The 14,353-nt window shown below is 36.9% G+C and overlaps 1 protein-coding gene across 2 annotated transcripts in view; it reads right to left on the reverse strand.

Annotated features, from left to right (window-relative positions):
- The window catches only part of lancl2 (LanC lantibiotic synthetase component C-like 2 (bacterial)), a 410,926-nt gene that overhangs the window by 335,449 nt on the left and 61,124 nt on the right, over window positions 1-14,353 (reverse strand). For both annotated transcript variants that reach the window (XR_007935304.1, XM_028804061.2), the window contains exon 8: window positions 11,208-11,280. Coding sequence is in view for 1 of the 2 variants with exons in the window: in XM_028804061.2 (XP_028659894.1) it covers window positions 11,208-11,280 (73 nt within the window). In the remaining variant the exon portion in view is untranslated. The remainder of the gene's footprint in view (window positions 1-11,207; window positions 11,281-14,353) is intronic.

Genomic DNA, 14,353 nt, shown 5'->3' on the forward strand with positions numbered 1-14,353 from the left:
TTTTTGTAATTTCTCTAAATGAAAGGAGTCTGCTCTGTCTCATTTCATTTGTTAATTGCAGTTTTCTCGCCATTATCACTGGAATTTACAACTTTCTACAATGTAATATTGTCAAAGTAGTACTTAACAGTGTAGTAGTAACACTGTGTACTGCAGCTCTGCTCTAAGACAGACAGAGGGTTTTTAAGTAATCAAAAGATGGTGGGACACCAGTACAAATTGTTTGCTTCAATTTGCAAATTTACTTTAATTGCTGCAGAACATCTGTAGGTTGTAACATATTAGTTGTTCCCTGAAGAAGTCCCAAATGTAATATTCTGAAATTTCTTTTTTTTCAGTTTTTGCAAACCTAAACTTTAAATTTAAACCTCTGGCAGTTTACTTCTTACCATTTCACCATTTTAAGTCATTGCATTGCATTGTAACCAGAGGTGGGTAGAGTAGCCAAAAATATTGTAATAAGACAGACAAAAATATAAAATAATGTACAAATTCTGCTATTTCCAAATAATAAAATAAAAAATGAGTAAAAATAAATAACATCTTTACAAAATAAAGATGTACAAATAACACAAAGCAGGCCTGCCGTGCCTCAGAGACCCAAGTTTGATTCCCTGCTGGAGAGAAAGTGATATTTTTTTTCTTTTTAATCTCAAACGGACATAAAATTTGTAAATTGGTATGCACTGTCAGTTAATGAGATCGTTATATTTTCATGTGGGATGCTCCTTTTAAAATATTTTTTAACAATCGAGACTGCAATTAACATGAACGAGTGTCCTTATAACTGTTATTTTTAAGATCCATAACACACAGACAGACAGAGCACTGCGTAATAGAGAGACAGACAGACAGACAAGTCACTAGATATATAAATAAACAGGGAAGGCACTGTATAATAGATATATAAAAAAACAGCTAAGGGGATAGATGTATAGATAGATAGGAAGGAAAGGCACTATATGATAGGCAGACAGGGAAGCTGCTATATAATAATAAAATTACTGTTATTACTATATAGGTAGACAGGGAGTTCACTGTATAAAAGACAGACAGAGAAAGCACTACTAAATGAAAAATGGTACAGCCTTTTTATTAATCAACAGATACTTTAGGAAGGCAAGCAGATAGTGAGAGTACATGTAGATGTGACAATCACTAGACAGACAGATAGATATGGAAGGCACTGTATAACAGATACAAAACTGTCAGAAAAAAACATGGTATACAGTAAATAATACACAGGCAGAGAAGCCACAAGATAGTTATTTAAATAGACAGACATGAAAGGCATTATATAAGACAGATAGATAGGAAAGGCACTATATACTAGGCTGAAAGTGAAACCAAAAAGTAATAAAACTATTATTACTACAAAGACAGATAATTCACTGAATTCACTGTATAATAGGCAGACAGCGAAGGCACTATATAAGAAAACAGACAGGGAACGCACTAGACAGATAGATCTCAGCATTAGCAATACAGTATATTAGTTTTATTATATTATATATATATATATATATATATATATATATATATATATATATATATATATATATATATATATATACGCATATATATACAGTGGAACCTCGGTTCACGAACGTCTCGGTACACGTACAAATCGGTTTACTTACAAATCGTTTACGACCAAAAAGTTTGCCAAACTTTTGCCTCGGTTCACGACCACACACTCGGTGTATACGAACAAGCCAGGTTCCCTTTCGGTTTGTACATGTTCAGTCTCTCCCTGTGCATTTCCTGTGCAGCGAGCAAGAGAGAGAGAGCGAGAGCGCCCGACACACACACAGGCAGCACACACACAGGCAGCGCAAGAGAGAGAGCTGTGCACACACACACAGGCAGCGGGAGAGAGACAGAGCCACGCACACACACAGGAGCGCGCTAGAGAGACACACACACACAGGCGCTCCAGGCTCGCAAAAGAGAGAGAGAGAGAGAGAGAGAGAGTGAGAGAGAGCGAGCGAGAGAGGGAGGGACGCATAAGGTAGAGAAGGCTTGTTTTTGTTTTCAGTTCTGTTTACAGTAATCGGTTCATAGCCTGCATTGTTGCAATGTTACTTTTCTTGGTGGTTTATTAAATTACGGATTTTTCAAATGTTCATTTTTTCCCGTGCTTAAAACTCATTAAAAAGAAGTGTTTTTAGTGAGCGGTTCCTAGCACTATAGTGCAAACTATTGCAGTGTTAGTTTTCTCTGTTGTTCAAGGTTTTCTCAGTGTTATTCAATGTTTTTACATTTAGTTTACTATTACGCTGTGCATTCTACGGTGTAATTAACTATATTTGTGCTTAAAAATTTAAAAAAATATATATATTTACATACAGTTCGTACAGTCTGGAATGGATTAATTGTATTTACATACAATCCTATGGGGGAAATTGCCTCGGTTCATGACCAAATCGATTTACGTTTTGGAACGAATTATGGTCATGAACCGAGGTTCCACTGTATATTATATATATATATATATATATATATATATATATATATATATATATATATATATATATATAAATACAGTATATGTGTGTGTGACTATCTGAGATTTATGTCAATAAAATAAATTAAAAATGATTCAGTCTGTTTATTATTCAACACATGCTGCAGGAAAGCAAGAAGGTCGTTAGAGTACATATAGATCTGAAAGGCACTAGATAGACAAATAAATAGGAAAGTCACTGTATAATAGATGTGGGATGCTCTTTTTTAAAAAAATAAAAATTGAGACTGCAATTAACATGAACAAGTGTCCTTATAACTGTTCTTATTTTTAAGTTCCGTAAGACATACACCGTCAGACAGATCACTGAATAATGCACAGACAGAGAAGCTACTAGATACAGTGGTGTGAAAAACTATTTGCCCCCTTCCTGATTTCTTATTCTTTTGCATGTTTGTCACACAAAATGTTTCTGATCATCAAACACATTTAACCATTAGTCAAATATAACACAAGTAAACACAAAATGCAGTTTGTAAATGGTGGTTTTTATTATTTAGGGAGAAAAAAAAATCCAAACCTACATGGCCCTGTGTGAAAAAGTAATTGCCCCCTGAACCTAATAACTGGTTGGGCCACCCTTAGCAGCAATAACTGCAATCAAGCGTTTGCGATAGCTTGCAATGAGTCTTTTACAGCGCTCTGGAGGAATTTTGGCCCACTCATCTTTGCAAAATTGTTGTAATTCAGCTTTATTTGAGGGTTTTCTAGCATGAACCGCCTTTTTAAGGTCATGCCATAGCATCTCAATTGGATTCAGGTCAGGACTTTGACTAGGCCACTCCAAAGTCTTCATTTTGTTTTTCTTCAGCCATTCAGAGGTGGATTTGCTGGTGTGTTTTGGGTCATTGTCCTGTTGCAGCACCCAAGATCGCTTCAGCTTGAGTTGACGAACAGATGGCCGGACATTCTCCTTCAGGATTTTTTGGTAGACAGTAGAATTCATGGTTCCATCTATCACAGCAAGCCTTCCAGGTCCTGAAGCAGCAAAACAACCCCAGACCATCACACTACCACCACCATATTTTACTGTTGGTATGATGTTCTTTTTCTGAAATGCTGTGTTCCTTTTACGCCAGATGTAACGGGACATTTGCCTTCCAAAAAGTTCAACTTTTGTCTCATCAGTCCACAAGGTATTTTCCCAAAAGTCTTGGCAATCATTGAGATGTTTCTTAGCAAAATTGAGACGAGCCCTAATGTTCTTTTTGCTTAACAGTGGTTTGCGTCTTGGACATCTGCCATGCAGGCCGTTTTTGCCCAGTCTCTTTCTTATGGTGGAGTCGTGAACACTGACCTTAATTGAGGCAAGTGAGGCCTGCAGTTCTTTAGACGTTGTCCTGGGGTCTTTTGTGACCTCTCGGATGAGTCGTCTCTGCGCTCTTGGGGTAATTTTGGTCGGCCGGCCACTCCTGGGAAGGTTCGCCACTGTTCCATGTTTTTGCCATTTGTGGATAATGGCTCTCACTGTGGTTCGCTGGAGTCCCAAAGCTTTAGAAATGGCTTTATAACCTTTACCAGACTGATAGATCTCAATTACTTCTGTTCTCATTTGTTCCTGAATTTCTTTGGATCTTGGCATGATGTCTATCTTTTGAGGTGCTTTTGGTCTACTTCTCTGTGTCAGGCAGCTCCTATTTAAGTGATTTCTTGATTGAAACAGGTGTGGCAGTAATCAGGCCTGGGGGTGGCTACGGAAATTGAACTCAGGTGTGATACACCACAGCTAGGTTATTTTTTAACAAGGGGGCAATTACTTTTTCACACAGGGCCATGTAGGTTTGGATTTTTTTTCTCTCTAAATAATAAAAACCATCATTTAAAAACTGCATTTTGTGTTTACTTGTGTTATATTTGACTAATGGTTAAATGTGTTTGATGATCAGAAACATTTTGTGTGACAAACATGCAAAAGAATAAGAAATCAGGAAGGGGGCAAATAGTTTTTCACACCACTGTAGATAAACTGGGAAGGCACTGTATAATAGAAGATATAAAACTGTCAGGAAAAAAAAACCTCAAGTAAACTTTTTTCACGTTGTCATTATGGGGTGTTGTGTGTAGAATTCTGAGGAAAAAAATGCATTTAATCCATTTTGGAGTAAGGCTGTAACATAACAAAATGTGGAAAAAGTGATGCGCTGTGAATACTTTCCGGATGCACTGTATATGTATTTTGCAACTCAGAGAATTGTCAAAAAAAAATATATTAAATCATATATCAATCGACACATGCTGCACACGATAGATTGTATACAACAGGCAAAAATAGCGACCACTTGATAACAGTATTAGCTGTAATCAATGAAAGCATGAATTAATCAACAGAAATAACTGCGATCAACATTTTAAAATTAACAATTTACTGAAGAAAAAAAAAAAAAGATAAACCCCCCAGCACATGAAAGCAGACGCTTGCAGGCAGGCAGAGCGGCGAAAAGCACAGAACAGCGCCCCCCGAAACGGAAGTGGCAGAAAATAGACCGCATTGGTAGTGGTTTAGCACTACCACAGAGAATGAATGGGAAACGGTTTTGGGAGTTATAGCTAAAGCATATGTGGCGGCCGCACGGGTTAATGGAAAAAAAGTAACAATTCGAGTGTTGCTCAATGTAGCGGAGGAAGAGTAGCATTTCTTCTTCACAAATGTACTCAAGTAAAAGTAAAAAGTAGGGTGCAGTAAAACTACTCTTAGAAGTACAATTTTTTAAAAAAGTAAATGTAACGGAGTAAATGTAACTCGTTACTACCCACCTCTGATTGTAACTGATTAAATTTAAAGAAAAACTAGAAAAACTGACGTGTTCTAAAACTTGACTGGTAGTGTACTTAAATTTGCCTTACAAAACACATTTCCAGTAATTAACAGCAAACCTTTATATCAAAACATTAAGATTATGGTGCCAAACAGAGTTTTGTTGCAGTGCAGCAGTGTATTTGCAATCGAAAGGGCTGTGAAAAAGCTGTCTGTTATTATGGTTCTGCCTTTGTCCAGAAATGGCTCCATAAGCTTTATGACCACAGATTTGGAAAGACTTTGCCCTGGGTGGTAACTCAAAACACAGCTCTCAATAAACATTGCCAGATGTCTGAAATCGCTGCAAATCTGTCGTATTTCACATGTTCTGCACAGATGTCTTTGTTGTCAATGCGCAAATGCCGCATGATAGTCTGATAGCGGTCACGGGACATCATATCTTTGATTGCCGGTACAACAAATAGTTCTGACCAGTCAACCGCAAGTACTAACTGTGGTCATTGCTGCTCTTGTGAAAAGAATGGAGATAAATGCCATTAACTCAGAGAGGGTTTGACAAGTTCGTTGTACCATGTGAACGTCACAAGTTCGTTGTACCATGTGAACGTCACTGACAGAATAAAACTGAATAATAAAAAAAAAAAGCGCTAACTTTTACAAGTAGCCAAAATTTACACCAGGTGTTAAAGACTAAAATCAAGTGTATGTTTTTATTATATTATAGTAATAATAATAGCAGCTCACTACTCAAAACTTGGAAATACTGGAATCGAACCAGGAACCTTTTGGTTATAAGGCAGCAGTTCTCACCTCTGCACCATCCAAGAATGCATATCAACTTTCTGTTGATTGTCATTTGAAACTGGGCTTTTAACTCATCGAGAGCAACATGTAAATTAAATGATTTTTTTTCTTTGGTTGTATTCTTGAATAAAAGTGCATGTGTTTATTTGATATTTAGACTAAAGCAGGCTGCTTGTGCTGATCCACACAAGAGAGGTACAAAGCAATTTAAGGTGGCCCGAGTTTTTTCGTAGGCTTCAGGGATTCTAGTGTTAATCGAGTGTATATGGAATGGTTATTATTTACAATTATCACATAATGTGTGTCATTTTTGGTACATTCTTTGAATAAATTCTGATCCCACAGAAGGCCAACATAGCTTACTGACTGTACACCACTAAGTATGAGTGTAGTGTGTGTCACTCATCTTGTGGAAAAAAAGTGAAATTACCTACTAAGGATTCTCCTGTTCAGCTCAACTAAATTAAGATGAACATTTCTAAGAAATCCCACAACCCTGAGGTAAATGAACATGTTAAAAAAAAAAAAAAAAAAAAAAAAGACTACTATGCAAGTTATTCCTTAAATACAGAAAAATGATGAACAATGAAGCCAAGAGGCATGAATTAATCCCTGACTAAAAGATTGGGTACAATGAAAACCTGCATTTAATAGTGATCCATAGTATAGGTTTATATATATTTGGTAGGCTCACATACATGGGGTTTTATCAACAACTACCCTTCAGAAAAAAAAAAATATTTTTCATTCTTTTTTAATTGCTCAACTGTTTCTTCTAGTAGTATATAAGCGCCATAATATTTGGATATATGGTGCCCTATTAATAAATAAAAACCTTTATAGAGACTATAAGTCCTTATCTGATCATTTTTTGTTGTTTTAAAGACACAGTATATGTAATATATTTGTAAGAAATTGCTATTTTTCATTTCCCCTTTACCTGTGTTACATATTTAACTTTCATTTTTGTGTTTTCTTGCTTAGTCTTCTTTTCACATTAGAAAAAAATATTTAACGAGAGTGCATGAAAATGTACAGAAACAACAGGTTGCCAAGAAAAAAAAAATAACAGCTACCAGTGATGCTTCCTACTGTACAACTAGCAAATTTGACAAAAGATGGAATATGTACTTGTATACTTGTTATGTAATAAAGCTGCCATGGTAACTACTGAAGGATTCCAATGTCTCCACAGTAGGTGAAATAAAGCTGTAGACACAAACTGCGTGAGTCTTTGCAAGAACAAGCAGAGACATGAACAATATAGGAATTACCATTTACAGCTAACATCTGAAACTATGTAGCAAAATGAAATAAAAATGAGGAATATAAGCAGACAAGACTTTTAATGAGAAAAATTAGGAAATTCTACAATGCAATAATTCATGTTATTTCAGTGAAATTCCCAACTGCAGATTAAATCAGCTTCCCATTTTTCAAATGATCAGAAAACAATCTTTACAGCAACTCTCAAGGTAATTTCAACGGCAATAGCAACTGCAAAATATAATGAAAACTCTGCATTTAATATATTTATGAGAAAAATGAAACAATATTCACAAGACTAGACAGTATCGTAGTATGCAGCTTAACTCATGGTCCAGGCTTTGGTCTTGTCACGTCTAGACTACTGTAGATCTTTGCTGGTAGGAGTACTGGTATGTGTCATCAAGCCGCTGCATATGATTCAAAATGCAGGAATTACAAACAGAAAGTTCTACCTCTATAATTTTCTTTCAGGGGGCAACCAGTTAACCTTGTTGAGTTTAATGGCTGTTAAACCAGCAAAGAGAGAGAACTATGTGATAAACATACATCATCCAGTGAGCAGTGGTTCTGTTGGCAAAGAACACTTTATTAATGACAGAGGTCAATGGTGATTGGTCTGATTCATTCAAGGCAACAGAAAAATCACAAATACTCAAAACAACGACTTTTTGCAACAGTGATGTGCACATTTCTGAAATCACAGTGTTGAACTTTAAAGCAGATTGGCTACAAACTGCTGAAAATAACTAGATCTGGAGTAATGAAAATGAAAATATTGCCTGGCTTGAAGATTCTCAATTTCTGGTGCAACAAGTCAATGGTGGAGCCAGAAATTACTATAAACAGCATTCATCTTAATTTATATTTTTAAATTACGCCTTGCTTCAGTGTAACAATGCTTGTGGGTAATGTTTTTTGGCACGTTAGGACTCTTCATACCATAATTGTTTTGTGACATCATTAGAATGCCACGGTGTACTTAAGCATTACTGCAAACCATGTATAGGCCTTTGTCATCACAGTCCACCCTTTTTGTAACTGGATACTCCTTTCAGGATAATTGCAAGTCACAAAATGAGCATCACTGCATAGGCTCCCATCCTTTGTGAAGTTAGCATATTCCCCCAATGTCTTCATAGATTTTTCTCCAGGTACTCTACTTTTCCTTACATATTCCAAAGGTTTGTGTAATCTTTTAACTGGTGATTCTAATTCTGCCCCATGTGGATGTGTACAGGAGTGCACCCTGTGATGAACTAATTCTGCATTCAGGGACAGACCCTGACATGATCCTCATCTTGCTGGGTATGCACTAGACCAGTGTTTTTTAACCACTGGGCCACAATCCACTTTTGGGTCATGAGACACCACCTTTGGGTCAGCTGACTTGGGAAGAAATTTGTTGAATTTATATCCATGCAAAGCTGCTGGACCAGACAACATACCTGGCTAAGTGCTTTGGGAGAGTGCAAACTAACATATCTTTACAGATATCTCTAACATTTCCCTGATGCTTCAAAATCACTACCATCATACCCATGCCAAAAAGGTCCTATTTGTTATACTTGTGACTACTGTGGTTTTTTAATAATGACTTTTTTATTTATTACTATTTTAAATTATTACTGTGTATTCACTTGGTTATTATTAAACTTATCAGTGTATAGTATAGAATACTTTGCTACTTGTCTTGTGGTTTTGTATATGTTGCACCACGGTCATAATTTTTGTAAATGTTCCCCATGTTCCTAATGTCAGGCACTCCATCAACACATGTGCTCCTTACACCAAGGGGCTAATCCCATCCCCATTCTTTAATACTGTATTCCATTTGTCACCTCACTAGTTACCCCAAGGGGGAACATTTTGATTGTGTACCACATTACTGTATTTTAATTGTTTTTCAGGAGAACATTTTGCCTGGGATTGTCATTAACCAAAAGTACATAAATCTGAGTCTCAAGGCCAAAAACATTAATAACCACTGCTCTAGACCACCACAACCTCAATCTGGATTAAGCAGGTCTGAGAATGTTGTATTATGCTATTATTATATTATTATTTCGTAAAATAATACTGGCTTCTTTTTCTCCTCAATTTTCCCATAGGCATACAAACTTCTTTCTTACTACTTTGACCTTAATAAGTTTTAAACTGTTTATTTTAGCCTCTGTCTCAGTTTCCACTTTACTTAGTTCTTTTCTGTCAATTATAACATAATTGTTTTTTTCTACCTTTGATGTTTTCCAGGAATATCCAGGTTTCTTTGTGACACTAAAATTCTACTCTTATTGTTTTTCTGCCTGTTATTTGTGTTTGTTGTGTTAAAGATTATAGAAAATGTATATTTTTCTTTATTGACTTAAATGCCATCTCAGCTATTTTGCTAAAGCTTTGATCACTTAACTGTTGGCTGAGTTGCCTTCCCTTTCTAACTATCAATGGATTCTTTATTTGGACTTTTATCTTATATTACAGAAAAATGATCACTCCTTCCAGCAGCTTATTGCCACTTTCCACATTGTTTTGTAGTTATTCCTGATGTTTGTTTTTTGCTTTTATTGTTTCTCTATCAAGATGTTTAGATCTGGGATTTATTTTTAACTTTAACTCTCTTCATTTATATAGCTTTAAGTATTGGTTATTTTACTAACAAGTTATAGTCTCATCAGGCATTTTGAAACAGTGTATCAGAACTGTAGTAGAGATACAATGCAGTTTAGCTGGTATCTCAGTCAGCATGACATTTTCAAAACTAAGCTTCCTGACTTGTTCCTAACAACAGGTTTCAACTATCACAAACTGATATTAACGCTCTCTTATTTGGGAATTTTTCATCCATGACCATAATTAATTAAACTTCACAAAGTCAGTTTCTACGTCTATGTGGATAGCTATTCCTCCTCCATTTATTTCAAGTTAACCTTGCACTGTATAAGTAGGAGCAGACTATATTTCCCTACTTCTTTTTTTTCTTCAGAGTCTTACTAATGCCCAGACGTCTTTCATTCTAGATGCAGACTATTTTATGGAAATATATTGTGGGTCTTGTTTCTCCACTGTCTGTTGAAGTGTTTTGTGCTGATTAATGGAAAAGGGGAAAAAAAGAAAAACCACTAGTTATATTACTATAAAAACAGAAATTGAAATCCTTAAAAATCTACCAGTTTTTATCTTAAAAGGATATTTCCTAGCAGCCATATGACTACAATGATTAAACACAGCTAATACTTACATCAGCATAAAACAGTTTTACAGAAACAAAACAAGAAATTTACAAACTTTTAAATGACATAGCACAAATAACATCAACTTGTACATTTATGAGCTTTACTCATTTTTTTTTACTAAATAAACAAACAAATAAATACATAAATCTCAGCATCCAACTCAGGGATGCAGTAGAGCCACATCCAATTTTAACAGCAATGAACAGAAAACTGAATCCTATCCTGGATGAGACAGAAAAATGCACAGCTGTTTACACACTGGACTATAAACAATCAATAAATTAAACAGCATGCTTAGGGGATTTGGGAAAAAGCTCAGGAACAGAATTCAACATCACTTGTTATTATGCTGTTTGTTTGGAAAACTAGATTGTTTAAATAAGAATGATTATACATAAAATACAATCATTAAAACTGAGTATTTTATTAAACTGCTGCACAGAGCAGAGTATATTTATCCTCATTAAATATTAGCTTTTGAATCATATAACTTATTTCTGCTTTTCAAATTCCTAAAGTCCTTATTTTCATTTTACTTTTTGTTGGAAACAAAAATGTTTAAATTCACACACTAACTCAGTTAATAAACAGACAGAACGATAGCTAGGATTCAACCTACCTTCAAATAGCGAATATGGTCTATCAGGAATACGACATCCATGGGTTCCATAATCTAAACACCATTCTGCAAACTATAAAACAGACACAACCAGTCAAGAATGTGACAGTAGTTTTAAAGTAAATGGTATAATAATTATTCATCCGGCATTCACCTACCCATCCATTGATTCATTTTGTAACCTTTTCCAGTTCATGGTCACAGAGAGCAAAAATTATCTTATTTTTAAAAATCCAAATATAATTACTTAATTTCATATTAATTTCAGCATACCTTTGTACATGATTATAGTATTAAAATATTTGCCCTGTTGTGCTAGTTCTGTATTGACAAGTCTTGAAGTGAGTGTTGAAGTTTAATTTGCCATATGTAATCACAACACAGTAGCTCTTACTTGTCTCTTTCCTGTTAGCAACAATGCAACAGAACATTAAAAACATAATGGAGTAAATAAAAAGCTAGAGTATAGAAAAGAAATAACATACACTGTAACCAGCTGAAGAAGAGCTACACAGGCTCAGATCAAAACAGTTAAAAAATAACAAAAAAAAAGGTAGAAGAGTACGTGAAGGTATGATTCCCAGGACTCAAATGCCTCTGCTTTTGAGTGTTTAAAAGCTGTACAGTTGGTGGGTAAAGCACACAAAATGTCAGAACAGCCTACTAGAAACTAAACTAACACTAGGAGAATTTGAAATAAAGTACATATGAGTGGCTTGAAAAATTTCTTAACCAAGCTTGGAAGTCATATGGTTTTGCATGTTTAGCTCTTTGAAAAAACTAGAAAAGGGAAAGAGTTGCTCAGGGTTGCTGCCGTCTGAGCACTCAAGAAGTCCACGAGCCAGTGTCTGATCTGTCAGTCCCATACATCTTCAGGGCGGTTGTCACACCCCACTTCCGCGGGGTGAGGTCTACGTCGGACATGACTTCCAAACTCACACAGGCATCGTTCTCTCTGGAGGTATACATCGGCCACAGGTGGACATCTAGGTTTACTTCCTCTAGGAGGTAAGTGCAGGCAAAAGCTGTAAAACTTTCCCACGGCTTGTCACACCTGGGCCCGGCGCTTACCTCCATTAAGATTGTATCTCCTGGTCCTCCCGCTGCTCTGTTGGCCTAATCACTTCCCGCACTAGCCCCTTTACCAATGGTAAGGCCATGGTCCTGGCCCCTCACTACCTTTGTGCTTGACCTGGTCCTCATTTCCCCCATCATGGGTGGGAGTAGCATGTCTTTGGGCCTCCTTGTGCTGTTCGTGCATGCCTCTGTGCTGTGTATTGCGGATCACCACAAACATTTTCTTAAATGGGTCTCCTGCCAGCAGACAGCCAGGAAATCCCATCTGGGATGCCACTTGTTACCACCAGGGCACTCCAGCCGCCCTAAACACCGAACACACCAGACAGAGACATAAGTGCAGCACAGCACACATTTTATTTAAGTGGGGAAGTGCTTTTCCCTCACTCCCTACTCCCGCAGCACAGTACACAGTCAACTGTATCACACAGCAAGCACAAATAAAGAGCACCATCTTCCTCTCTGTCTCCTTCCGCCTTCACTCCTCCTGGCAAGGTTTTTCACCTTCTATGCTGCATCTGAGAGTACTCCAGGTGGTTCGTTAGCGAGATCCTGAAGTCGCCCAACAAAACAGAGCTCTGCAGCTCCTGCAGTAACCTCTGGCAGCACCCCCGGAACCCAACAGGGCTGAGTTGACAAATACTAACTCTCATGTAGCCCTGTGGGAATCCGAGGTGTTGCTGCACCCTGGGGGGGGCTGCCAAATAGCAACTTGGGAGAGATAATGCACTTCACAAGCCCTCTCCCCCTTCCTTCCATTCCTGAGGCGTCCTGGCCAGGTAATAGCGCCAGCCGCCATCTGTCACAATACACATACTATAAACACACAATAAATAAATGATTCAAGGTTTAAAGGTAGTCTTTAAAATTGCCTCATATATTCTGTAATTAAACATAACTCAAAATGTTCAATCGCTGCATAGAAGTAGGCCTGTCAGTGGGTAGCTGACAGATTGGTTGTGTGGGAATACACACACACACACACACACAAAATGAATCAGCATTTCCATGCTTAGCTGCACTTTAATTCCACCAATTCTTTAACAATGCTTCTGCCGCAGGACTCCCTGGGAACCACACTCCTAGCATGTTGGATTTTTGCAAAAGAAACTGTTTTAACAGGTAAATACTCTCTTTCTCACTCCCTTCACACTATATGAACAGTCTGCACCAATGTCTTTCTTTCTCAGGTCCAATACAGCAATGTTACAATATTTTTAGCATTTGAAAAAATAATATACTTTGAGAAACAAAGACACATGTTCACAATTATTAATAATAAAATAAAAACATTTATTTTTAGTGTTTGTTAATTGTGAACAACAAGAAGTTGTTAATGTTCAGTGACCTTTAAAAAATAAATACATTAACAGGCTGAACCTATAAGCAGAACTTCACAGCAATGAAGCAGGCTCAGCCTTCACACTGACATGGAAACACTTTTATTTTCCCTTTTTTTGACATGAAGTCATATGCTACTTGTGAGTAATTTTTCTCCTTCTTTTGCTCTAAAATCTTATTTAATTATTTAATGTTTGTAAAATAAAGGCATTGGAATTGAAGGCTCTCTTATTTTTAATAAATATCAAACTACACATTGGCTTTTACATTAAAAATAATTAATTAAAAAAGCATTTGGAACCCAACCACAGGGGATGCACAAACCAGTGTGTTTCTTCGTTCCGGTCCCAAGCCCGGATAAATGGGGAGGGTTACGTCAGGAAGGGCATCCGGTGTAAAATTTTGCCAAATCAATATGCGGACATCAATACAAATTTCCATACCGGATTGGTCGAGCCCCGGGTTAACAACGACCGCCACCAGTACTGTTAGTCAACAGGGTGCTGGCGGAAATTGGGCTACTGTTGGCCGAAGAAGGAGATGAAGAGGGGGGGAGACGTGTCTGGAGGCAGGAGGAGATGAGGAAGGTAAAGAGAGTGGAACTGAATGGAAGGAACTTTGAATGTTAGCAGTATGACTGGTAAGGAGAGAGAGTTAAAAGATATGATGGAGAGAAGGAAGGTTGATATATTGTGCGTGCAAGATACTAAATGGAAGGGGAGTAAGGC

This window comes from Erpetoichthys calabaricus, chromosome 6 (genome assembly GCF_900747795.2).
Source record: "Erpetoichthys calabaricus chromosome 6, fErpCal1.3, whole genome shotgun sequence".
NCBI lineage: Eukaryota > Metazoa > Chordata > Cladistia > Polypteriformes > Polypteridae > Erpetoichthys > Erpetoichthys calabaricus.